Genomic DNA, 27864 nt, shown 5'->3' with positions numbered 1-27864 from the left:
GCCGGCGAGGGTTAGGTCGGGTCGGCTGAGGGCGCCGGTGCGCTAGCGCGGCAGGGCTCGTTGGAAGAGCGGAGGCGTCTCCCGCCGAGCGGTCACAATGTCTGGCGTGGGAGTGGGCTCCTGCGGGGGGTCGGGCTCAGGGGCCTGTGGCGGCGGCGGGGCGGGGGCGGCGGCCTCCTCGTCGTCGTCGTCTCCCGGTGGAGGCGGCGGCCTGTCGATGTTCCGCTGGCTGGAGGTCCTGGAGAAGGAGTTCGACAAGGCGTTCGTGGACGTGGACTTGCTGCTAGGCGAGATCGACCCCGACCAGGCGGACATCACCTACGAGGGGAGGCAGAAGATGACCAGCCTCAGCTCCTGCTTCGCGCAGCTCTGCCACAAAGCGCAAACCGTCTACCAGATCAACCACAAGCTCGAGGTGAATTTGTGGAGCGGGAGAGAATAGCTGCCCTCCCGCCCGCTGTGGGCTCTCTTGCGGGGAACGGGACGCTCGGGTTTCCCTTCTCTCGTTCCCCCTTCAGAGGCACTTGGAGGAAGCAAATCATGGCCACACCCTCAGTTTCCTATCTCTGAAATGGGAATAAATGGCGAACCCCCCTCCCCCAACTTCCAAGGCAAAGCAGTGTCACCTGCCCCATACTGTGAGGACACAGGCGCCTCCATCAACTCGTGCATAGCGTCTTGGCCTTGCGGTAGAGACTTGGAAACCTTGCCGTCAAGGAGGGAGCAAGGATGTTCGTCTATGGCTCTTCCTTGTAGGCAAAAGTTATTACGGTTTCGGTGACTGGCTAAAAATTAAGCTCAGTGTAGTAGGAGGTAATGTTAGGGGGTGTGGCAGAAACAATGTGCTGAAAGCCCAGCTTCTGATAAGTATAAGCTTTCAGAAATCAAATATCTAATAAAAATGGTGTTTTATGTAGTTTTCCAGATTTGGAGTCTCTTTGGATTTCGAACTTTTAAATGTGTATGTTACATGCTAATGTGAGATTCAAACATGACCCATGACCTCACTGGCTCAGTGGTAGAGCATGCTTTGAATCTGTATATACATGCTCTGTATCAGAGTGGTCTTCATTTTTTCCAGACCTGTGACCCACTTTAATTCCAACCCAGAATTAGAAATTACTTATGCCTGTCTTCTCTCAAACACATTGTCTCTTTTTCAAATGCACCAGCTCTCAAATTTTATACTTTGCTGTTAGAGTGTAGGATTCAATATTATATTTTTTTGGCATGAAATGTGGACAGAGCAGGGACAAGGAAATACTTAAGTCACAAGTCTATGTGAGCACACTGCAAAAATCAAGGTGTAGGGCAGGGCTGGGAGCCTGTGGCCCACCAGACACTGTTAAATTCAAAATCTCATAAGCCCAGGCCAATATGGTGTAAGCAGTCGTATTGAGAAAAATACATAGTGCAAATGTAGTCTGTATCATAACATGACAAAATAAGCATTTTGTTATAAACTTGTTTCCATCTTTTTTCAGGAGCTGTTGTTACAATTTATTCATTGATTTACATTGATAATTAAGCCTGTATTATTACAGTAATTGCAGTATGCTATGGAAGAAATATTATATTTTGTTAGATGGAACAAATAACTATCTCTCACAACTTTATAGTATTGGGCTGCTAAATCCAAATTATAAGTACTATTATGGACAAGACAGTGGCTACAAACAACATGCAAAAAATTAAGTACATACGATAGCAAGTAGTAGCAGGCATGGGTATGAGCATATTAGAATAAAATGTATCAGTCTGATTATTATCATTCATTTTTTTAAAATGATATTTATTAAAGTTACAAAAAATAGAGGAAATTCAAAATACAGAAAAAAGAGTAAATTTTTAAAAAATATAACAAAAAAGTAAAGGATAAAAAAGAAACATACAAAATAAAACAGTTAAAAAGACATTAATTTTCCAGACCTATCTTCTCTAGACTTATTTCCCCGGACCTCCTCATACCTCCCTTTTTTGTATTCCAGTTCAGTTTGTTAGTTCAGCAAATCCTTACCATTAAACTTTTGCCCAATTGTAAGCCTTTTTTCATATCTCTTAAAGCATTACAGCTAAAAAGCTCTTAGTTTCTATCCAACATCCTTCTAAGATTCCTTAATTTTACAATATTTCTGTAAATAGTCTTTAAATTTCTTCCAGTCTTCTTTCACCGACTCTTCTCCCTGGTCTCGGATTCTGCCAGTCATTTCCGCCAGTTCCATGTAGTCAATCACCTTCATCTACCATTCTTCCAGAGTGGGTAGATCTTGTGTCGTGATTATTATCATTCAGTAACAGTTGTAGAGCAATGCTGTATAGGTTAAGTCTGAATAACACACAATTCCAGGATTTTACTATGGTGCAGAAAATTTCATCCAGAATAGGACCATGTCCATAAGAAACATTGGTAGTCTGTTTTATTTCTTCAGGTAGAAAATCTTCATATTTCACCAAAATAAGTCTTCTAGATCTCTTTAGAGGACAGACAAAATAAGTTAGGGCTGCAGAGATTTAGATGATCATTAACTAAGATTAAGGTGTTGGAGCTGGGCCACAGTACAGTAGACTCCTTCCCATTTCTCGCTCTAATTTTCCCACTCACTAATTCTTATTCAGTTATGTTTAAGGACTTATAAGCAGATATAGGATTCAGAATTGTTTACAGGACACATATAATGAAGTTCATATCTTAATAAATAGGATGAAGAACAGGGAGCCCATGGACTGGATGTGGTCAGCTCCTCCTCCTGATCATGCCTGCAGCATTCCCTCCCCCCTACAGCAATTAGGATTGAACAGGCACGTCCAACAGGGTCCAACAGGCAGATCTCTCCCCCCCCCCCAAAAAAAACCCAAGGCTTTCTTCCTCCTTTAAAAAAAAAAAGCTCAACAACTTTGACCTGAACCCCCAGGGGGTAGATCACTGCCAGTCTCTGTGATTAGATCACAGTCTCTTGGGATTGGCCACCCTTGGGATAGAACAAAGCCTTCTATAGGCAGTCATGTATGAGGAGGCTCTTTTTGAGCTGCATGAGGAGGCTTTATGGAGCTGCAGTTTCCAAGGCAGATGCTTGGGATGTGAAGAGTGAAAGTCTGCATGTGTGGTACATGCCCACATTTGTCTTGGCCCTCAGAAAATTGGCAAGAGGGAATGTGGCCAAAAAAATGTTCCCCATCCTTATATTAATAGTTTCAAATATTGGGGTTAATGTTCTTCTTATCATCATCAGTTTATTAATCACTTTCTATACAATTGTTTCAAGGTGATGTACAATGAAAACACAAGGCAGACATATATAAAGCAAAACAAAAACAATACAAAATAGACTCTAATGTTGGTGCCATTTTAACCCTGTTAACCTGATAAGTTTTCAACTCTGTTTCTAATAGGACTGTGCTCAAAATAAATGTTGGTAGTCTGCCTTATACCAGGTTAGACTATTTCTTTGTCTAGCCTAGTATTGTCTACTCTGACTGGCAGTCTCTCTCCAGAGTTTCAGATTGATAGTCTTTAACATTACCTGCTGCTCCCAATCCCTTTTAACTGAAGAGACCAGAGATTCATCCTGGGATTCTCTATGTGAAAAAAAGTGTTTTTGAAACCTCAGGTACGTTTGAAGTTCCAGCACCATATATTGCAAAAGATCATCTGTCTAGTAAGCTGCAATGCCATTATTTAGTAACATTAGGCTTTAAGATAGAACTTAGAAACTGGTCCACTCTTGAAATCCTAGTTATTCTATAGTAATGTGAACTTACTCTTGTCTGAACAAGTGATTGTCATCAATTTATAATGTGACTTCAGCATACTAGTTCATTTTTAAAGCTAGCTTATAATGTTCTTCTCCTTTTGTCATTTTTTTTATAAGAAGCCCAGTACTCTGACTGTAGAAGTCAACTGTGCTCAGGACATAGTGAGATCATCATGTTATCTTTTTTTGCTTTTTCCCAAGTATTCTTGTATCACAATTCTATATATTCCAAATTAACACTGCAGTTTGTGTTAAGTGTTGGTTCTCACTTGTGGAAGGTAATTTTTTTGCCAAATGCTTGTATCTGCTGTAGCTTTCTATAACATGTCTCATATTATACCTGAAGGTCCCCCATACCATGAGCAGCTTTTAAAGGGCTCCAAGGGTCTGCAGTAAGTAGGGAGAATAAAAGAAAACCAGGTATCCTGAATTGCAAAAGTGCTTTCTGCTACTGCAGAGCCATCACTGAATATACCCCAATGAAGCTAAGTTATTACAAATGAATTTATACCTTTCTTTTGAAGAAGACTCACAAAGCCTTTGTTAATAAAAGTTATTTCCTATGGTATTGAAATACTGTTAATATTTTATAGATTAGTACATTGTTTTTCAAATTGTATGTCTAATCTTCATATTATTATTTGCAAAGCCATGAACAAGTTAGGTCCAGGATATCTTAATGACCACCTGCACTCTTCTTTCCCAACTTGGTTGCCGAGTACTGTTAGTTGTTTCCCATGTTTCCGAAGCCTTACTGGTCTCAACTGTGGGTCAGACATTTAGTGTTGCCATTCCCATTCTGTGGAACGCGCTCTCAGCAGAGATTTGGTAGGCAGCCCCCCTGTTAACTTCCTGACTTCATCCTATTCAGTTGTTTAATTTTCTTCTAGTCATTTTTGTGAGGTCGTGTGAGGAAAAAGATAGGTTTTTCGTGTTCACCATTCCCCCTCCTATAAGTATGCCATTCCACCATTCCCCCTCCTATAAGTATGCCATGAGTAGTATGGGGGAAGCACTCAAAATCTAAGTTACACGGTTTTCATAAACAACAGAAAGACAGAAAGTTTTTCATAAAAAGAAATTCAGAAAACAGAGAGTGCATAGAATAGGCAGCAGTTAGGTCACTCATCAGCTGTCATTTTCTGTTATAGAGCTGTATGGAAATGGTTTTTATAAAACCTTGTGTTTTGAAAGTGCCAGGGAAATGTGATATCCTTACAACAGAGTGCTACCTTGAGGAAATACTTTTTCCCATGCTGCTGCAAATGAATATCAACTGTACATTTGCTCCATTGCAATGGTGGTTTTAGATCTATGTCTATAGACTTCTGAAGAACACCAGGGTAGTTCTTCAATGAAATAAGTGATAAAGGGAAACAGCTGGAAGATAGCATGCCTCCCATTACCAACCTTTTCCTGCAGTGCGCAGTTAAAGGTCCCAGTTGAGTGTATCTCGGTTTGTGTTTGGTCACAGCTGGGCACATGAGTGGAGAGTGACCCTAACACAAGCCTTGGAAGTCTTTTTAATGCAGAGCTGTTTTTCCTCAGCTTATGATAATGAGAGTCAACCTGGTAGTCACAGTGAACCATTTTTAACATCTGCCCAGAACTAAATCTTGTGAATCCATGGGTCATTTGTATGATATGTGAAAAAGTGCCTTTGTCCTGAACCTACTGCCAATCAGCTTTATCGAATGACCCTCAGTTGTATTATGAACAGAGTGAACATTTTCTCAATGTTTGTTTTATTCATAATATTATAAGCTTTAGTAATGTATTTCCTTTGAAGTTGTATTCTGAATTTAAAAAAAACCAAACAAATGCTTTAACTAATATGTACATAGAGTTAAAGTAGGTTTCCCTTAGGCACATCACTTTAAACTTTCAGGGTAAAAATAAAATAAAGTATTCTTCAGCTGGTACTTACCTTACTGAAAAATGTGTGTTGGTAGGCTAGATAAGCTGCTTTCAGTTATTCTCTTCAGAGGATCCTGATGATAATAGCTGATTTCTAAAAATAAATTAGTTGAGACTGATGAATTTGATACGTATTTTGTAAAAGGTAGTCACCTTCCTTCTCTGAAGTGATCTGCATTACAGTCTGTTCTTCTAGTGTGGCTTAGGATGTAGTGATATGCTAAGCTGAGTCCCTTTCATGTTGGTATGGTTTTTAAAGTTCTGGTTTGAAATTGTTTTTGCAGAATGGTATGGTATTGTAAGCATATTGCTGTTTATTTCTGTAACATTTTTTATGGTGCAAAATTTATCACAGAGGTCCTCACAACAACCCTGGAGCTCTGCCCACTCCCAAGTGATCTTCTCTTCAGAAGCTCTTCTACGCCTGCCCCCTGGTCTTCTAAGGCAGTGATACAAGATAGAATCTCTTTTCTGCTGGGATCCAAACTCTTGGGGAGATGGTTGTCCATTAACACTGTTGTTATGGAGAGACCATTTCCTCATTAGATTGGTTTGATGGTGGAGATCCCTCATTGAGTATGACTGAGCACAGTGGCATGTCTAAATGACTTATTTTGCTTCATCCATTGCAGTATTATCCAGCAGAGTGGTTCTAAGTAGTAAAGAGTCTGTTGTAGTCAGACTTAGAAGGAAGTGGATTGGATCCCTGGGTATTTGCTGTGATAAATTTGTTAAACACTTGGAAGAAAAAGTTGCTTGTATCCTATTGTACCAACTATAGTGTCAAGTTGCAATATCTGTGGAGCTGTCCAGTGTACTGTCTATTCAGGTATCTTGGAATCAGCTTTGGTTGGTGTTTTCTGAGGAAGTGGATGAGACGATTGAATCAGTGAATCCAACCAATTATAGGTGCTTTCAACCTTTGCCTGTAATGGCACATATCAGCTCTGTGGGATAGATGTTTGGGACATGGTACTATCATGGTTCTATTCCTACTTATAGGATAGATTCCATAATGTAGTATTGACGAACTTCTGCTCTGCTCCATGACAAGCTATGGGAGACCACAGGGTTCTATTCTGCCCCCTGTGCTATTTAACAACTTTATGAAGCCATTGAGAGAGGTCACTGGAACTTTTGGAGCTGGTGTGCTGATTATGGTGAGCTGTATGCTGATGATACCCAGCTGTGTTTCTTCATGACATCTGAGTCAGGTGAGGTTGTTCAAGTCCTGGATGTCTACAGCTATATGCCTGCCGTTATGGACTGGATGAGGGCCAGTAAACTGGAACTGCATCCTGACAAGATGGAGGCTCAGTGGATTGGTGGGTTCTGATTCCAGAAATTAGGTGATCAACTTGGTCTGGATGGGACTGCAATCCTGAAGGAACAAGAATGTAGGCTGGGAGTACTCTATATTCAATCTTGCCACTCAAAGCTTAAGAGCTTTGGTGGCTTGGAGCAGTTTTGGCAAATTTTGACTGACTTGCCAGTTGACTGTTGCTAGACAGAAGCAGTCTAGTCTGAGTGTCTGCTTTTGTAACTTTGCAGTCAGATTACTGCAGTGTGCTCTACATGGGGCTGCTCTTGAAGATGACATAAAAGGGACAGAAGCCAGCAGCAAGATTGCCATTGGGAGTCTCTCATATACCGGTAATCCATCTACGGCTGGTCATAAAGAAATTACATTGACTGCCAAATGCTTCCTGTCTGCTTTCAATGTGTTAATGATGACACTTAGAGTGCTAAATGGCTCGGGACCTCAGTACTTGCAAGGTTGCCCCTTTCCATATATTTCTCCCTGAGAATTAACATTTGCTAGGTTGGATGGGGTACTCTCTTTTGTGTCCCTCCTCTGGAAGCTGAACATTATGTGGAGATGCAGGAGAGATCCTTTTCTGTTGTGGTGCTCCAATTATGGACTCCCCGCCCTCCTGACACTGATAATGACTATAATTTGGCACAAATTAAAACCTTACTTTTTTCTTTGACTTTTGGGCCATTTTGAGAGTAGTTCAGTATTTGACCTGCTTGTGCTGTTCGTTGGTATCAAGCATTTTAGACTTTGTGTTGAATATAACTAGTGCTTTATGGTTTTTGAATTTCAAGGATTGTTTTATTGATTGTTTTACAGGTATATTCCAACCTGAGATCAACTGCTAATAGAGCAAGTTAGAAATATTTTGACAAATAGTGACACTGATGTTCTAAACATATTAATAGCTTGAAGGCAATTAGAGAACATCAATGCTGTCTTTTTTTTCTTACTCTATTTCTGATGCATTGATGCTTCCAAATGTACCTTCCTTCTCTTGTTTGAATCAAATCAGTAACACATCCATAGATATGGTAAAAAGTTATGGCTCAAACCCTATTTGTATGTAAGTTTATGTTCTAAATAAAAGATTGTTGAAGTCAAGGAATTGAAGTTGGCTTAAAAATTGTTGTTTAGTCATTTAGTCGTGTCCGACTCTTCGTGACCCCATGGACCAGAGCACGCCAGGCACTTCTGTCCTCCACTGCCTCCCGCAGTTTGATCAAACTCATGCTGGTAGCTTCAAGAACACCATCCAACCATCTCATTCTCTGTCGTCCCCTTCTCCTTGTGCCCTCCATCTTTCCCAACATCAGGGTCTTTTCCAGGGAGTCTTCTCTTCTCATGAGGTGGCCAAAGTATTGGAGCCTCAGCTTCACGATCTGTCCTTCCAGTGAGCACTCAGGGCTGATTTCCTTCAGAATGGAGAATTGTATTTTAGAACAACTTTCAGCAATAATCAATATTAATGAGAAGTAAAGTTTTCAATACACCCAATACACTTTCCCTCACTGGAATCAGTTACTGGCAAAGTATAATCTCCCAATTTTCATACGGACCCTATCACTTCTAAAAGCATTACTTATTATCCCCTGTAGTTCATGTGGTTGCCTTGGAAACCCTTAAGTTGAATGGTAGGATAAAAAAAATCTTTTTAAATAATACAGTTTTAACCATCTTAGTGATTCCTGTAGTGAAATGTGCACATAAATCTTGTTAAAGCTGTCCAATCTCTCCCCCCCCATTTAGTTCAGAGGAGATCAGTTTTGCTAAACAGTTGTAAGCAACAAGTCAGTTTTTAGCATTTGACTTCCTGTTGGCAAATTGTACATCTAGACTGTGTGTTTGCGCAAGATGGCAATTATATCAGCAAGACTTGCTCAGTCATTATTGTTTGCAATTGGCGGAGTGTCTTTTCTAAGCTCTTACAGCTATGAAAGAGTAATCAACATAAAAGAAAATAGTGATCATGAATTATAACACACTACTGTTTAGACTACCATAGCCTTTCGTTTCTTGCAGTGATAAATTGTAAATGTGTTATGCTACAGTTTAACAATGCCTAGTGTACTTGGGGGGTTGGTCTTCCACCCACTCACACCCTTCAGAAATAACCATAAAATCAATAAACAGTTAAGGTAAAGGCTATTACATTCCTGCAGGCTTTCCTAAAGCACAGTAAGGTGTAGGGTAATCCACTACAGTGGTGCCCCACAAGACGAATGCCTCGCAAGACGGAAAACTCGCTAGACGAAAGAGTTTTCCGTTTTGGAGGTGCTTCGCAAAACAAATCTCCTATGGGCTTGCTTTGCAAGACGAAAATGTCTTGCGAGTTCCTGCGGTTTTTTTTTTCCTTCCCCCCCCCTTTTTCTAAGCCGCTAAGCCGCTTATCTGCTTATCCGATAAGCTGATAAGCCGCTAAAAGCCGCTAATAGCGCTAATCCGCTAATCCGTCAATGGGCTTGCTTCGCAAGACGAAAAAACCGCTAGACGAAGAGACTCACAGAACGGATTCTTTTCGTCTTGCGAGGCACCACTGTACTATTTTGTAGACCAGGCTTCCTCAAACTCGGCCCTCCAGATGTTTTTGGTCTACAACTCCTACGATCCCTAGCTAGCAGGACCAGTGGTCAGGGATGATGGGAATTGTAGTCTCAAAACATCTGGAGGGCCGAATTTGAGGAAGCCTGCTGTAGACTGACATACCAGTAAGAATAAACAAGCAGGAAACAATTGACTGTTAGCTGTGTTAAAAGATCACAGGATATTAACTGAATCATATATTTGTATGCTGTGAATACCCAGTTGAATGTTAAGGCTTAGTAGATAAACAAAAAGGCCTCTGATATGAAACAATTTACATAGCAGAAAGCAAAAGCGAATTCCCAGCAAGAGGTCTTTCATTGCTGAAACACATTAATCAGCTAGAGGTTATGCTAAATCTTTAACTGTCATTAACCTTAGAATTTTACCATTCTAACTGTTAGAATATGATTTGCCAAACTTGCTTGGAACTTGAGCATGAACATTCTTTTTCTCTTTCAGTATGTAATATATTTCTGATTGGTTGTGCCAAACATTCCATATATGTTATGACTCGGTAGGTCTGTTCCTTAATATCATTGTGTATAAATGAGCACCATTCCTGTATGACAGGATTTTAACATGTTATTAAAGGTGGAATCTTCTCACTTTTTCAGTTTATTCCATAATATTCTGTTCCCATTATTGATCAATCAGTCTGATTCAATCTGTGTTTAGGATTCAAGCTTGCACAGATTGAAAAAAACTTCTTCTTAAGCGGTTTTGTGACTATGTAAACCTGTGTTATTTGTTTGGTTTAAAAGCTGGTAATTTACACTAATTTGAAGGACAGAAAACATCCAGAGTCAAAATATCTTTTTCTATAGACTTTTTAATCATGTGGATTATTGGATAACTTATGTTCCAGGCACAGCTAGTGGACATGAAATCAGAACTGACAGAAACACGGGCTGAAAAAGCAGTATTAGAAAAAGAGGTGCATGATCAACTATTACAACTTCATGCCATCCAACTTCAACTCCATGCAAAAACTGGTCAGAGTGTTGATTCGGGGACAATAAAAGCAAAGTTGGTGAGTACTAGTAACAGGAAGGACCTATTTTTTACAGCAGAGTTGTTACTCCAAACTACTTTATTTACTCGAGTCTAATGCGCTATCAAATCTAATGTACACCTCAGTTTTCAGAACCTTTAAACCAAAAAAAGTATTTGCTGGTGAATGTAAATGTGCCATTGAATCGAATTTTCCCAATGTAATTTGGCCAAAAAAGGTGAGCATTAGATTAGAATAAATGCGGTATTTTATTTGTATGCATGTGTGCTTATAGAATTCATCTTCTGTCTTTCTGTATTATCTAGGAAGCAGTTTATCTAGTTTATCTGAATGTCACTTGCCATGGTTAGGCTTGCTACCTAAGAGACTGTTAAATCTATTAGCTAGAGATGTAAAATGAAGTGGACCCCCCCCCCATCAGCCCAATTTGGCCTGCCAAGACTATCCAGTTGACCTGCCAAGCCATCTTCCCTACACTGGGCATCACATATGAAATCACATGTGGAACACATAAAGGTGGTGCTTGACCAAAAGGGGCTTTGCAGGGACTGTACGCCTTGTGACCTGTTATGCAAATGTCTGACAAACTGCTGGTTGTTGGATCCTTCCGAAGCACTGCACAAAGTGCCCGAGAAGTGCTGAGAACAGGGATTACAAAGCGCTTCGTGCATCACTTCCCAAAGGCCCAACAATCATTTTGGGAATTTGGGAAGTGCTGTGCAAATCTTTTTCCAAGACCTGTTCTCAGCGCTTCCCTAGCACAAGGCAACCAGCTGATAGCCAGGTGTTGGGGAAGTGCTGAGCTTTGACAGGTATCGATCAACTGATGTCATTATGATGTCAGTTGATGACTAATGAGTAGCTCTGACCACCCCATTGGGGTGGAGGAGATAGAGAGCTGGCCCACTGGGCCAAAAAGATTCCCCACCCCTGATGTAGAGGATTCCACTGTCATAGAAGTTTTTAGAGGAGGATTTTTGCATCTCCTATTTTTGTGGATTGAATTCAGTATTATGGAATTGAGGCATGCAAGTAGCACACATTTGGATAAGACCTTTCTAAGTGCTTGTCCAGTTATAGTAGCACGTCATGTATTTAATGAACTATCTAGTCAGTCAAATCCCAGTGTGCTAGGGGCTGCATGAGATTTTATTCATGGCTAGAGTCAACAAATTTTGGGCTACTGTATGTTAGCCTTTTATTCGCATACACTTAGAATTAAGAACTGTGAAATAAGTTTTGTGAGCCCAAAGCCCCCTCTCCTTTATAGGAACACATGTATACCTAGCAATTTACAATTTGAAACCAAGGGGAGTTTCAAAAGCACCATAAGGACATTAGAGCCCTGCTGAATCAGACCAAAAGCCTATCTGGTCCAACATCCTTTTCCCACACAGCGGTTGGCTAAAGAAATCAAAAGTTCAAGTGGGCTAGTACAGGTCTTATCAATGAACCTGAGTAGCAATCTGAATTCCAGACATACATTTGAAGTGATTGATTATTTGATTTAAAATCAGATGGTCAATCAAAAGTATAAATCTTCATTTTGCCAAGAAACAAATATAAGTAACTTTTTGAGGGTATTGTAGGAAATGCTTAGTTTATGTAAAAGGTGTGATAACGTACAAAATCTGCTGCTCCTTGTTAGCTGGAAAGGCATACTTGTTTTTCAGTTCCTGCTAGTTCAAACCATATCAGATGATGACTGTGCCCATGAAAAAGAAGGAAGAGGAACTGAAAAAAGATCATATCCAGACCAGTCTTTTAAAATTTGCTCCACCAGTATTCACATCTTTTTTTAAAAAAAAAAAATGCTTGTTGCAGTGCAGGCTTCGATTATTTGCTAGTAAAATCACAGTTTCTATTTATTTGGAGACATTTCCCCATTTCACAGTGTGAGAGAAATTCCATTTTCAATGAGCAAGTATTTATAGTAACTGTCTTCTTTGTAACCATGGATCATACAATTTGATTACTGCTTAGATTGAGAATCTTGTCGATGTATGGCCTTATAATTTTGATAATTTTTTTTTTGGCCAGTATTTCTAATTACTAAACTTTTTTTCTCTCATCCTAAGTCTGCCCCTTCTGTGGAGGATATGGTAAGTTCACTGGCTGTCTTCATCTGTGTTTAATTCAAAGCAGTGCAGTAGTTTTCTGCAGAGCTGCGCATATTAGCCTGGAGAGTTAGTGCCAGTGAATGTCTGCTAGATTCTTTCCTTTCCACAGTTTCTTAGCCAAGTCCCTGTTTATGTTCAGTATTCTTTTTAGATTTGATGCTCTTTTCCACTCAACGTGCATGTCTGTATTGCTGCTGTTGATTGCTATGACTAATGTGGGAATTTTGAAACAAAGCTTGGAATTGAGTCTAAATGTAGCAGGTTATTAAAGATTGACTTTGATCGCAATCCAGAGATCCAAGCGACTAACTCTGTGATGCACTCAGGCTTTGAACAAAATCAGCTGTGATATGGCATGGCAGTCAGCTGTTCAAGAACCAAAACGTCACACAAAGTGCAGTGAAACCTAAAATGTTTGTCTGTTTTTTTGTCCAGAATCCACAGTATTTTAAGAATACCTATATGTAAAACAGCATGGTTTTTTTTTAAAAAATGTCACATGATGGTATATTTATGTAGCATTATATTCCTACCTACCCTTCAGCAGTTGCATTCCAAAAGCCAATGGCACGATGGTATATTTTTGCCCAGGCTGCCATAATATATGTGCAGAAATTAAAAATGAAAGTAGTTCATGAACTTAACTTGCAATTTTTAAAACTTATAGATACTTAGAAACCTTTATAAATCCTATTGGAATATAGACAAGAAATTGTGAGATTCAGTGTGGTTTTTCTAGTGTATTTCAATTTTAATCAGGAAAACTTCATTTCTCCATTCCTGTACCTTTCTGTAGTGTAAACAATGGGTGATATCCACTCTGTCCATTTGGAATGGGGAGGATAGAGAGGGAATACATTCTCTCTTTACTTTCTCTACTACACTATTCATATTTATTAAAGTTTTCTCATTCTTTGTCCCCTTTCCTACCTTTTTTCCTAAATAAAAAGCCCCAGTTCCTTAAGTCTTATCTCTGTGTTGTTCCCTGGCAATTAAATATGCCTTGGAACAGAAATGCTGGGTATTATGTTTGTGTGTTTAAAAAACCACTTTATTTTTAAAGAAGCTTATTTTATTTTCATCAGTTCATTTAACATGCTTGCTATGTGTCTAAAATATACATAATTTTAGCCAACTAGTTGCCTTTCTTCTTCATATTTGCAATTATTTTAATAAGCAGTGCCATGCTGTATTATCCTAAATTAGCTGCTGTGTCATAAAAACAGTTTCACATTATGATAGCTCAACTGTAGTTAGTTCTTCTTGAACAAATGTAGCTTTCCAGACTTGTCCCTCAAATTGCCTTGTGATGCAGTTAGATATGTAAAACATTAAGATTTGTAAAATGCTTTGTGGCATGAACATTTTTCTACTCACTTGCAAAACCGTTGTAAATGTGTACACGCAGATTGTATCTAAATGTTGTGTGTCATGGTTTTTTATGTGAAATTAAAGGTTAGACTAAAGATGCTTGCAGTTTTCATATCCACTTAATAGGAATGTTTAGCTTGTGGCTAAAATAACCAGGGTCTTTACTTCACCAGGAGAGAGAACTTGAAGCCAACAAGAAAGAAAAGGTGAAAGAAGCTCAACTTGAAGCTGAAGTGAAGCTACTTCGGAAGGAAAATGAGGCACTTCGTCGACACATAGCTGTGCTCCAGGCTGAAGTATATGGGGCAAGACTCGCAGCCAAATATTTAGATAAAGAGCTAGCTGGAAGGTGTGTAAAAATTCAGTAGCTTGCGATGGACATTTGGGACAGAATTGTTGTTTAGGAGTTGACATGCCTGATCTCAGGGTATTTGTTTGGACCATATGGGGGATGTGGAAGAGTAGAATATAAGAGCTTATCAGGATAGTGCTGAAGTGCTATAAAAACTATCTGTAGTGGGAGAAATAAGGACCTGGATTCACAAGGTCAGACTTGGGATTCTTCCAAACATGGGCAATTTAGCATTCTGCAATCATTCTAGTTCTGCTTCAAGCTGGAAGTGGAATAGCAATTCTGCTTCCCAGATTCTAACTTTATGTAGTAAAGTGGACAATTCGCCTTTCCTGAACTTGAAACATTGGAAGGGGGTTATTTTCATTGGGACCTGTGTGTGTGGTTTAAATACTCCCTCCTCACTGCACTCCTGATCATGAATACAGGGGGAAGGGGGAAGAAACAGATATAGAGACAGTGCTATCTGAACCAAGGTTTTAAGTGATTGACTTGATTCCTGGAGAAGAAAAATGGGTCACATAGAAGGAAGAACAGTTTAACTGGCCAGAGTGGCAGTTAGGCCATCTGTACCTGGGAAAATTGCACAGCTCAGCCATAGAGTGAATTTTTAGCTCTGGAAAAAGTCTGTAGCTGAACAGGTAAAATGTGAGGGGGATGTTTTACTCATGACATTATGCAAATACTCCTTAAAAAGTGAGTGAACAAAGCATGTCTATTCCACAGTAAATGCCAATTGTGGAAGCAGCCTTAAGCTTGGTTGTGGAAGGGTATGGTATGGCACCCTCCCCACTTTCTTTCCCTATTATTGTAGTGACTGTAAGCCATTTGATTACCTCTTTATTGGACTTGAGAACATGGCACTGGGAGAGCAAATCAAAGAGTCGTTTGAACCTCTCACTTCATACATATCATGTTCTTTTCTCGTTATGTAGGGTTCAGCAAATTCAGTTACTAGGCAGAGATATGAAAGGACCTGCTCATGATAAACTCTGGAACCAGCTGGAAGCTGAAATCCATCTGCACCGGCATAAAACTGTGATCAGGGCATGTCGTGGTCGTAATGATCTAAAGCGACCCATGCAAGTACCCCCAGGACATGTAAGCTTCTTGTTTTCAACATTTGTCAATATAATGTTTGTACCTTTAAATGTATGCCGACATTGGATATATTAATATATCTGTTGCCATTCAAAACTGAAATTCTTATTATGGCTCTGATCAATGGGGCAGAAAAAAGGAATTTCATTTTTTGTAGATTAAATTACAGTGGTACCTCGGGTTAAGTACTTAATTCATTCCAGAGGTCTGTTCTTAACCTGAAACTGTTCTTAACCTGAAGCACCACTTATCTAATGGGGCTTCCTGCTGCCGCTGCGCCGCCGGAGCACGATTTCTGTTCTCACCCTGAAACAAAGTTCTTAACCTGAAGCACTATTTCTGAGTTAGCGGAGTCTGTAACCTGAAGCGTATGTAACCTGAAGCGTACGTAACCTGAGGCACCACTGTACAACACTATTTTATCACAGTGTGTGTAAAGACTGCATTTTTCCTTTTTTTTACTAACTCACCTCAATAGTCAAGGGGAAGAAATGTTGAAATTGTACATATTGTCGTACCTTGGTTGTCGAACACCCTGGAACTCAAGATGTTTTGGCTCTTGAACGCCGCAAACCCGGTTTGCAAATGTTCTTTTGGAACCCAAACGTCCAATGGGGCTTGCAGCTTCAGAAGCTGTGATTTGGTTTTCAAATATTTTGGAAATTGAACGAATTTCTGGAAAGGATCCCATTTGACTTCCAAGGTACAACTGTATATGAAACTTAAGGAATAATTATGATATTCTGTATTGGGATTTGGAATAAGTGAATCCTAGTTAGTGACATAGGCTGCAGTCATTACTTTACTTACCTGAGAGTAATCCTTCTTGGAAGTCAGTAGGACTTATCCCTGAGTAAACACAGTTAAGATTGTGCTGTAAATTAAAAAAGGTATTCAATATTGAAAGGATTCACAGCATTTACATCCACATCACCCTTAATTTATAGATGTGAGAATCTTATTAGGCATTCTGCTTTTAAATTCTGGAGCTCAGGATAGTCCATTTGATCTTTGCAATAATCCTGTAAGTAGGCTGGGCTGAGATTTAGTGTCTGGAATATAATAAGCATGTGAGCTTCATGACTGAGTGGTGATTTGAACTTTGGTCCTTCCTGTCTCAGCCTATCTTCTGCACTGCATACTGAGTCTCCCAAGCTCTTGAACATACAACTTGTTGCTCAGAGGTGGTGAAACACATGGGGTTTATAGTGCTGGCACAAAGGAATGCATTGCTTTTTTGTTTACAACCTTTCAGGCCCTAAACTGGGCCCCCAAAACAACCTAAAAAACTTTCAGTTAAAAAACACTTGTGGTGCTGGAAGTTATAAGGCCTGTTGCTCTGGTACTGTGGAAAGGGGAAGTGAGGGTGGTGGGACTTCTTCCAGCCTCTTAAACCCCATCAAAATGGAAGTTTGTATCCATCAACTTCTGGAACATCGCTGTGACTTCCAGAACTGTAACAAGGGTTTTCTCTAACTGCTTTTTAGTGCCCAAAATTTGTTTTATTCTGCTTATCTTGAAGCCAGTGTAGGAAAAACCTTTGCTTGTGCCACATCAACTTGGAACTTGGATAGGGCTGAGGTGCATGTGTTTTCCTTTCTAAAGTAATCTTTAGAAAGGTGATTTTCTTATAGCAGCAATGTCTATAGCATTCTGAATTTAGAGATTATTTTGTCTGTAGTGATAGTAGTGTCCTGTGAATCTCTGGAAAACTTTGAAAAAGCATTGTCATAGCTGTTTTTTGTTTTTTTAAACTAGGATCCAGATTCTTTAAAGAAGAGTCAAGGTGTTGGTCCCATAAGGAAAGTTCTATTGGTTAAAGAAGATCACGAAGGACTGGGCATTTCAATTACCGTAATATTTGAATTTATTTTCTTTTTCTAGGATTCAGTGTTTACTAACAAGATACTTAACATTTTATTTTATATTTCCTGTGTGTCACACTAGCCCATGTTACCTATATCAAATGCTTGCTTTTGTAACTCTCTTATAAATGCAACTGAAAGAACTTAAATTTGTCATTATGCTTTTGTGAAATCTCTGCTACAAATGCATTATAAACTGTGCTATACATCAAATACGCAGAGCAGCAAATACTTATTTGTTGAAGAGCAGCATGAATTCAACACTTTTGAAATCTACAGTGAAGAACATACACAGGCTATAATTCATTTTGAAATTGTGGCAGTCTCCTGACTTGTGTTATGTCATTGTGATAGGGTGGAAAGGAGCATGGTGTTCCCATCCTCATCTCTGAAATTCACCCAGGTCAGCCTGCTGATCGATGTGGAGGTCTGCATGTTGGAGATGCCATTTTGGCAGTAAATGGTGTAAATTTGAGAGATGCCAAACATAAAGAAGCTGTAACTATTCTTTCGCAGCAGGTATTTTATTTTTATATAATGAATACTGAACTGTTAATATGCATATATACATTTAGTGGGGTTTGGCCAATAATTTGGGGCAGGGCCTCCTGACATTTCTCCATTTCAGCTCTATGACTGTGTGTGTCTGAACACAAGCACTAAGAGGAAGGGTTTATTAATTACTGGGCAGCATACAGATGCTCAGTAGTGGAGCCACATACTTTGCATGCAAAGGACAGAAGGTCCTAGGTTCAGTCCTTGGCATCTCTGGACAAGGTTCGGAAAGATTCCTTCTCTGAAACCCTGGAGATTCCCTGCCATTCAGTGTAGACAAGGCTGAGCTAGATGGACCAGTAGTTTGACTTGGTGTAAGGCAGCTTCCTATGTTTCTAAGATAGGGCCTGGGGCAGATTTAGGGGAGCATGACCGGTTCAGTTGCACTGGGCACTGCAGGGGTTGCCGCAACTAAGATTTAGAATGGAACATGAGAAGGGGTGTGGGGAGCACCAAATTTGGGCGTCACACAGGGCACCACTTAAATTTGAGACCCGAGGTCCACCACTGGTAGGGCAAACATTCTGTGTGAAGTTTTCTTCTGCAATTACTGAAAGTGCAAGTTTCACCAGATGAATGTTTTGGAGACTCTTAAAATTGTCTGTATTGCCATTTTCAAAAAACAAACAAACCCAGTTTCCATACATGTAAGTCACATCCAGAATTAAACTAAAGTTGAGCAGTAGTCCATTCATTTTGGGCCTTGCTTCAGAGTGTCCAGAAAGTCCTTCCAAACGTTCTTATTTCAGCAAGGATTGTCTGGATGACTATACTCTGCAGGCATGTATTGCAAGACTTGATCTGGCTTTTCTTTTATATTAGGATTTTTTTTTTACTATTCTGTTGTATAGCTATAGTTCTGAGTTTTCATATTTTAAGTGTTCTAAATGGACTGCCCATTCTTAGAAGCAACATAATCTTCATTTCTGTATTCTAGAGAGGGGAAATTGAATTTGAAGTTGTGTACGTTGCTCCAGAAGTGGACTCAGATGATGAAAATGTAGAATATGAGGATGAGAGTGGACATCGTTATCGTCTGTATCTTGACGAATTGGAGGAAGGTGGAAACTCTGCTTCTAATAGAAAATCTGGATGTGGAGATGTCAAACAATTGCAAGGTAAATGTTCTGGGTTGGTTTTTTTTTAATAACTAAGGTACAACATTTCAAGTAAAACTTGATTTTGTAAATTTATATTCAATTGTTTGGCTATGCTTAGGATGATCTGTCCTTAGATTGGGATGACAGTTATGCAGTTGTGTCACAACATGCAAGGTTAAACCATATATGTTCTTGGCAAATATAACGCTTGGGCAGAATGGCAGCTCATCGTTTTCCTTTGCTATTTTTGTCAGAATATTGCCATATTTCCCTATATTCCCATAAAGCAGACTCTTGATTTGAAATTGTAGGTATATTCTTCCTTTCCTCTTTCTTGGTGACTATTTTTGTGATGTGATTTAAAGATTTCATATGGTCAAAGATTAATGCAGTACAATTTTCAAAATCTGGATTTGCCAAATCCCCACCCTTAACTTGGGGGTGTCTCTGCATTGTGTAGGCACTTCCTTGTTTTGCTGGTTACTGGAATTTTCTGTTTTGTGTGGTGTTTCTGTACTAGTTGGAAGGTCTTGTTAGAGGGGAAGTGGAGAGCCATATTAATTCCTAACCCTCTGCAAGAGCACATGTAGATGGGGAAAAGGTGGTTTGGCTTGCAGTAGTCCCTATTCTTCTTAACTGGTTTTATATACAGTCCATTTCTAGAAGTCTTGGAATTTCTGCCTACCTGTGCAGCATTGGTGCATGTTTTCTCCTTATCAGCAAAAATTGTTGGGTGGGTCAGTTTGTAAATTTTAGGATGCTGTACTATAAAATGTTACAAACATTCTTTTCTCTCTTTTGCAGTGTTTGATAAGAAAGCAAGTATTGATGGCCATGAAAATGGAGACCTAGGAAATTCAGTTGAAACAGAAGAGACTATATCTAAACTAGACCAATCTGCTGAAAGCTTAGCCTAAAACCACCCCTAACTCATCAGTGGGACTGGTCTCTTCCTCAAGACAGGTTGTGTAGACCGTTCTGCATTCAAAATTCCACATAAAATTATAAAGGATGATTAAAGGGATAAAGAGAAGCTGTGTTGCTGTTGCCTGGAAAAAAGCTGTTCTGTTGGTTACCTCAGGGCTTCATTATGAGCGTATCTAAATGTGTAAAATTTCCCATTTTTCTAAGAAGTTGCATGTCAGATGAATTTCCCTTGAATTATAAGCACCAAAGCACGTTGTTTCCAAAGGCTTTTCTTGAATTTAACTTTGGATCTTGTTTATGATAAAAGGGATAGACTAAAGCAAAAGAACTTTGACACTTGGATCCTCTGACTAATAGCAGAAGCAGAAAATTGGCATTCATTTGATAGAGGAATAGATTTTAATGACCATATATAAGGGAGACATGATTTCTCAGAGGTATATTCCTGACCTACCTAGTTGCTTTTAAAATGTGTATTGTAAAAAGGTAAACAGCAAAGTCAATTCATTTCAGATTTTCACAATATACAAAAATAAGTTTGGTTTAAAACATACACATACAAAACATTTTAGCTGCTAAATATTTATTGTGACGTTAAATCTCTGAAATAGATCCTAGTGATCTGTTCCTGAGATGTTTTTCAGCATTATTTAATGCAGCATATATATATAAATATATTCCTTTAAACTCTCTTGCCAATCAATGCTGGATGTGAAGTATTCTCCAAAGGTATTAAACAGAATACTGTTAATTTTAAAATGCAAAATAAGTGTAAAATTGGCCTCTTGGAATTATGTCTGCCCTTAAGTGTAGCATGCTCAACTTACAGAATTGTATCATTGGGTGGCTACCATTCTGTGTGAACTGAATTAGGATGGAGTTAGATGACCATTCTTTCCACTGCATAGTATTTTTTACAGTTGCCACACAGTGCCATCTATGTGACCCTGGGCTGTCTAAAGGAGCTCTGTGCCCTACAGGCTAATAGTACTGTTACACTTTTGACAATGTGGCTCATCCACAGAATGGGAGTACATCATGCCTTAGATCCTTTAACAACCTATTTCCACATATATCCCGTCCACATGGATAACTGTAAAGGTTGCTGTGCATTGGAATGAAAATGTGCCTCTAATGCAGTCCAAAAAGTTTACAAAACATTCTCTGTAGGCATGGTTTTATACGAGAGTTGCTAAGAGGGGCGATTCAAATTTTTGATTTAAATCCTTTGCTATAGGAACTGATTCACTTGACACTCTTAAGATGGGAGGATGGTGTTGGATACATAATAAACCATTTAATCTGTGGCTAAATAGTCATCAGATTGCTTCAGGCTGTGTCCAGAGAATGCTTCATCATACCATTTTTACATCTGTTTTTTTTAAGATGTATTGCAGTGTTGTAAGGCAACATGAAAGCGATTGCCCAGTTGCCTGTTGTGTGTTTAAAAGTCTGTAGACCACCAGAACTCCATGTGATTAGATCCCTTGTGGAAGGTGTTCTCCAGTTATGATCGTGTCATAGCGATCATTGTTTCCATCCATAAATGCAGTGCTTGCCATGTCATTGGGTACCCACGCTGTGCTACACTGAGAGGTTTGGATCAACTGGCCCTTAGCAAGTGGGAATTGAGTGCATCCTGTATCTTGCCAGGTGATACTTAAGACTGTGCAGGATCACGTACCAAATTTGTTACAGTATAATAGTCCTAGTATTTTACAGAACTACGGTATATTTTTTTAAACCCCAAATGTGCAAAATAGTTTTACACCTGAATGCCAAAGGCATTTTTAGAATCCATTGGGGGTTGTCTTGGCTAGGTTGCTGTTCAGTTATGTGTATGTGTGTATGTTTATATATATATATGTATGTATGTATCTATATCTTATTAGAGCGCACACTCTCCATATGCAAACAGTTAAAAACCATGTAATAGCTTTTATTATAATAGGATAAAGCATGAAACGCCTGCTTTCCATTCATTGTTTTGCGGGCCATTAAAATGTAACATGTAAAGATGTATTTTGAGAGTGCAAATAATGTAAAATGACAGCTTTGTAAGTGTTTTTATAGAATGTACATAAATTGAGAGCGAGCGAAAGGCATTTAGTGTAATGTCAGTTAACCTAATGTTTAATGTTAAAAAACCATTGTGTTGTAGAACACGGTTAAACTTGTCTCTCCTAGGTGCACTATATATATACATATGTTTATAGAGAAATCTTTAAAATGTAAATACTTTATGCAAAGATTTTGCTATTTATAAATTCTTTAACTGTTGCTCATAAAATAATTTTTGTGTGTCATTTTGCTCATGGAACTGTATTTGATTTGCAGTAAAATTTTATAGCTGCTCCTTTAATACTGTATATTAAAGTAATCTTAACCATGATACTGCCTCCATTGCAAGCCTAGTATTTTAAGCAAGCCATGAAATTGGAAAGGCTGCATTTTCTGCTGTTCATGGATGTGCCTTTGCCCTGCCATATGAGGCTGTTAAGCAGCATATGATGTTTTCTGGTGTATATTACAAAAACATTCCCTGTGTATTGCTTTTCATTAGGGAATCTAAAGGGGAGCAAAATGGAGAGTTGACATAGGAGCACAGTGTTCCTACACAAGCCTGTTTTTGTCAGTAGGACATGTGCGAAAGAAATTACCTGGTATCCCCCTTTTTTAGAATGAACTCTCTTTAATGTTTGCTCCATTTTGCACTATTTCTGAGCATGTTGAATCTTGGTCTATCGAAAGAGCTTTCCTATATCCCTTGTTAACAGTAATCCAGGGATTATCTATGAGAGAATGTTACTTTCCACTCTCAAGCGAAGAAGCATGTTCTCCGCTTGATATACTTTTGTTCTGTCTGAAGTGACAAAAATGCAGACGACCTTTCTCTGTTGCATTTGCACAACTTCGCTATTTATTAAAATCAGGCTATTGTTGAACACTGTTTGCTGGTACTGCTTTGTTCTCCTTGTGACGGTATCACTGCACACAAGTCAGTGAACGGTTGTAAACGGCACTGATAAATAACTGCACAGAAATTCCCTCAGACACTTCCCACCATTGTTTTGTCTAGGCACACTTTGGGAAAGCCCAGACCTCTGAAATTTTGCTCTGATGCTATTGTGAATTTTTGTGATTGCACTGCTATTTGACCAATCATGTAGACTGCCACACCGGCAACTATAATATGTTGGAATTTTCAGACGTGGTACGTAATACGTGGTTTTCCCCCAGCTTTGTCAATAGCTAGTTTTCCAAGGGCTGGATGAATTAGGCTTGAAGGCCTTTTGGGGAAAGTCAATATTCTTATGCTCAGTTGTATAGAGTTTGTCAGAAAATTTTACATTCTAATTGTATGTGTATTCCATTAGCCATCTAAACTGTTATTTCTTGCAGTTTTTAAAGATGGCAGAAGCTACAGGAGAAGTAAAATCCCTGGAATACTAGATTTCTAATGTTTGAAACCAACAACTGAATCTTGGTGAAATGTCAGACTGAACCCAGAGCTGGCATTTTGCTGAACAGAAATCTGTTTTCTGAAGTGTGCCTCAGTTTCCCTTAAGCCAGCATACCACACATGTAAGAGTTTGTAAGACTATTGGGCAACATGCAATGTCCAGATTTTTGTGGTTATATAGTCTTTGCTAATTCCCCTTCCATTTTATGCTGACCTCAGTCCTGCAGACCTTTGCAACTTAATTCTACTTACTTCAGCTGAGTTTGATTAATTTGATTAGCCTGTAAATAAAGTTGTTTGCATTATTGTGGTTGGAACACTTAATTTTACATTTCAGAATTCCTTTTTGCTCAATGATAGTTCAAGAGCAAGTTGCACATTAGTGTAGTTAGTTGCAACTAAAAACTTAATTGCCCAAAGTGATGTGTTGAGAATGAGCACTGACCCTGATTGACCTTACCTAATTTTAATAAAGAACATATGAAGAGCCTGCAGGCCAATGTTCTATCCAGTCCAGCATCCCGTTCTTACAGTGGCCAACCAAATGTGTATGGGAATCCAGTGGGCAGAACATGAGCACAAGAGCACTCTCCTCTTGTCTATGCAATGCATCTGTGTGATAAAGGCATATTAGAATACATTCTGTGTGACTGCTGGACAACTCTGGAATTCCTCCCCCCCCCCCTTCCCTTAATAATTGTCTGAGCTCTGGGCCTCTTATTTTTCTGGGCCATGTAGTCTTGAGGAAAAAGAACTTCGTCCTTTGGGGTGAATTCCTTTTTAAAATGAATTTTAACTGGGGAAAATGAACTCCAAAAGGCACTTTTTAAAATCCTGTGAAGGAGCATTTTTAATCTTCATTTTCAACAAGTAAACATTTATTTAAACAAATGCAATGAAACATGTGCTTTAATAGTAAACTATTGCAATTTAAAGAAACTTGGCTTTTAAATTTTTACAAACGTCCAGAGCTGCAAAAGAATTGTTTTACAAAATCCTGTTCAGCACCAAATCTATGGAACAGGCTGTCTGCCTCTAGTTGAAAGAAAGTGGACAATGGAAGCCGGGGACTACAACAGGCTACGCTGATTTTTCCGTGGGAATTGCTCTCTGGTAAGTAGACTGAAGCCTAAGTTGGTTTGTTTTAAAGGTGCTAACAAGGGACCCCCATACATTTGCAGCCCCATGGGAAATAATAATTCCCGTTCCACGACTTCTACATCTCTCCCCCCCCCCCCCCGAATGTGGAATTAGGTGGAGGGGTATTAAGTGCCCTAAAGCCTGGGAGACCAAGAATGGGATTCAGTGCAACACACTTCCATTCATTCATCTGTGCAAATATTCCAGTTTTCCAGAGAGAAAGACATTCCCCATGTACAGTGGTACCTCGGGTTACAGACGCTTCAGGTTACAGACGCTTCAGGTTACAGACTCCGCTAACCCAGAAATAGTACCTCGGGTTAAGAACTTTGCTTCAGGATGAGAACAGAAATCGCGAAGCAGTGGCGCAGTGGAAGCAGGAGGCCCCATTAGCTAAAGTGGGGCTTCAGGTTAAGAACAGTTTCAGGTTAAGAACGGACCTCCAGAACGAATTAAGTTCTTAACTAGAAGTACCACTGTACTGTTCTGGGGGGTTGCTAGACCCCCAGTGCCAAATTTGGGGGAGGGTGGGGAAGCCTTATGCAAATGGAAATCCTTGGGCTTTGCTGACAAGGGTGGTGAGGTGACTCCTACCCCAGGATTAAATTTGCCATAAAATTGTGGTGAGACCTGGAGCCAATCATTGTTGCTTAGATTTGCGTACCTCACATGGTTGCGAGGATAACCCGGGGAAATGAAGAGCCTTGAGCTGCTTGTAATAAAAGGGGGAATTTAATAGAGCAGATCTTCAGCCTCATGAGGCCCTGAATCAAGTAACAGGTCTAATTAAGCCACAGACATTAAGCAGCAAACAAAACTTGTTTGAAGGAAGAGCAAAATATACCTAGCATGCTGGTTTGGGTTTTTAACCTTTTCCCATTTCTCATGTATCTTTGAATTCCAGGAAATTCAGAGCCTGTGTCTATATTTAAAAAATGTCAGAAGGTGGCAGCAAACGCTTCAGATTTCCTTTTCGGAGAAACGCTATGACAAAGTGTGTTAAGTCCTTGAGTGGGATCCAAAGTACTTCTCAGTCTTAGCTTCTCACAGTGCTTATGTAAAATATTTTCTTTTTCTTTTTTTTTTATAAGATATTCATTAGGATTTTCAAAATATTACAAAATAGAAAAAAAAAATACAAAATAAAAATAGTTAAAAACAATTCAGTCTTTCAATCACTTATCTTTCATTTGCTTGTTTCCCAGACCTCCTCACGCCTCCCTTTTCTGTATTCCACTTCTTATGTAAAATATTTTCAACCTGCCTTTCATCACAAGTGATCCAGGGCATGGTACGCTAATGCAATTTGAATAGAACATCCATCTTAATATAAAACAAGAACAGATAAGGCACATAACTACAGCAACCCATTAAAATTACCTGGTAACGACAGCTAGCATCCTACAAAAGCCTGAGTGGGTGTGGGGGGAAGCACCATGTTTTCAGCTGGCCCTGAAAGACAAAAAGAGAAGGTGCCAGTCAGAGCTCAGAGGGGAGAGCATTCCATAAGGAGGGGGCCAGTCCCGAGAAGATCGTCTCTGAAGTCACCGCAGAATACTGTAGATATCACTTGGCAGCAGGTTGCCAAGCAGGGCCTTCCAGCCAGATTTTAACATACGAACAAACACAAACCCCTGTGTTGCAAAATGTAACAATCTACAAAAATGCAAATGCATATATAATTGGTTATGATGTCATTCATAACTGATGCAACATGAGGGTCCAAAAACCAGAGGTGAGCATTAGGAGAAGTCTCCATTTGCCGGTGGAAGTACTTGAGGTACACACACACGACTCTGGCTGCGTATGTACCATACATTTGGAACATATGGTTCCCCACAGACACATCCCTGGGAGCTGTAGTTTGTTCTGGGTGCTGGAAACAGTAGTTCTTTGAGGGGGGAACACAGCTCCTAGAATTCTTTCAGACCTCTTAAAAACCTTACTGGTCAGACAGGCCACTGAAAGGTGCATTTTGCTGCCAACAAGTTTTTCTTGTTATGTTCTTACACCTTTAAGTGATTACAGTAGCATCCTGCTGTAATGTCTGTGGAAGTGGGGTATACAGTAAAAACACTGGCTGCTGCATCTGCTTCCTTTGTTATCCGAGGCTAGAGATTGCTTTGGAAGCATACGTAGCTGTGTCTGGTTCTGGGATATATCAAAACAGGCGTGAGACAATCCTATCTGCTTTCCTGTGACCTCATTTGGGCTTCAAAATAAGCTATGGAAGGCAAGTGGTTCAATAACCACTTTAATGCTGATTGAAAAGAGTTTTTGTTGTTGCTTGCTGGGCTTTTGTGTGGAGGAAGGGTTTTGAATTCAATAAATACCACAGCTTCGTGACTGACTGTTTGTCCCACTGAAGTAAGAGCTGCACTGCCATAAATCAAAATTATTCAGTCTAACTAGGTTGTAACTTTAGGTTGAAATAGTTATTTACTATTCTTTGCCATACTACAATGAATTTAATAGTGACAGATTTATAAAACTTTCAATGTTCTTTGCAATATGTGATGGATTTAGCACTACTGTGCATAAATCTCCGTATCTTTCTGAATGGCTAGATAGGAGACCTGAGTATTAAGCAGAATAATTGTCTACAATAAAATGAAAATTATCAACTTTTCATTTCTGTACTTCCTATGTTTCTCAGCTCAGTATGGCGTTTACATGTGCACTACACTGAGTTTACAGTATTTCTTCTTGTTGGCCAATTCACACTTCACAAAACTGACAATGAGAACAGATGGTGTCACTTAAGGATAAACAGCTTAGCCATAAATGAGAAAAGCTGTCTTAAAGAAGATCTGCTTATGATATTTGCTGGTGTCTTCTTTCTTACATTTCTGCTATCAGCAGGAATGGAGAGCGCAAACATTTGTTCGTAACCTTCACGCGTCTCATAGTAATTGTGTGGGCAAAATATCGATTGATTTCATCTATCAAAATGTATAGACCACTTAATGGAAAATGACAAATCCCTAATTGGTTTACATAAAATGGTGCACAATATTTATCAAACAAGACCAATAAAACCAACAGCATTCTAAAACAAGGAGATATACACAATCTCTCTAATATGTTGCCTGATTCTACACAGGTATCACTTATTGTGGCATCTGAAAAATGAGACTCTCACTGTCTAAAGAATCATAATTCAGAAATCATTTCTGAGTTTCTTGAAATGTTCCTGGACTGCACTAGTATCTCCACTAGCTGGTCTTTGATGCAATCCTGTTTGTGGGTTAATAGGGTTTAGGGTGTAGGTAGTTTTGTCACTGTAAG

The 27864-nt window shown here is 39.3% G+C and overlaps 1 protein-coding gene across 2 annotated transcripts; it reads left to right on the top strand.

Moving 5' to 3' along the window:
• The first annotated feature begins 92 nt into the window (after positions 1–92).
• GOPC (golgi associated PDZ and coiled-coil motif containing) lies at positions 93–22918 on the top strand. 2 transcript variants are annotated; one of them, XM_080999701.1, is made up of 9 exons: positions 93–415; positions 10436–10600; positions 12661–12684; positions 14247–14422; positions 15361–15526; positions 17285–17380; positions 17746–17910; positions 18884–19064; positions 19851–22918. In XM_080999701.1, the coding sequence occupies exons 1-9, from the start codon at positions 98–100 to the stop codon at positions 19961–19963; spliced, it is 1404 nt and encodes a 467-aa protein (XP_080855827.1). In that variant the 5' UTR covers positions 93–97; the 3' UTR covers positions 19964–22918. The 2 variants fall into 2 exon arrangements, with proteins under 2 accessions (XP_080855827.1, XP_080855828.1); XM_080999702.1 differs by lacking the exon at positions 12661–12684.
• The last annotated feature ends 4946 nt before the right edge of the window (positions 22919–27864 follow it).

Source organism: Podarcis pityusensis (genome assembly GCF_964106645.2).
Source record: "Podarcis pityusensis genome assembly, chromosome: 3".
Classification (NCBI taxonomy): domain Eukaryota; kingdom Metazoa; phylum Chordata; class Lepidosauria; order Squamata; family Lacertidae; genus Podarcis; species Podarcis pityusensis.
This window is presented reverse-complemented; position numbering and strand designations above follow the sequence as displayed.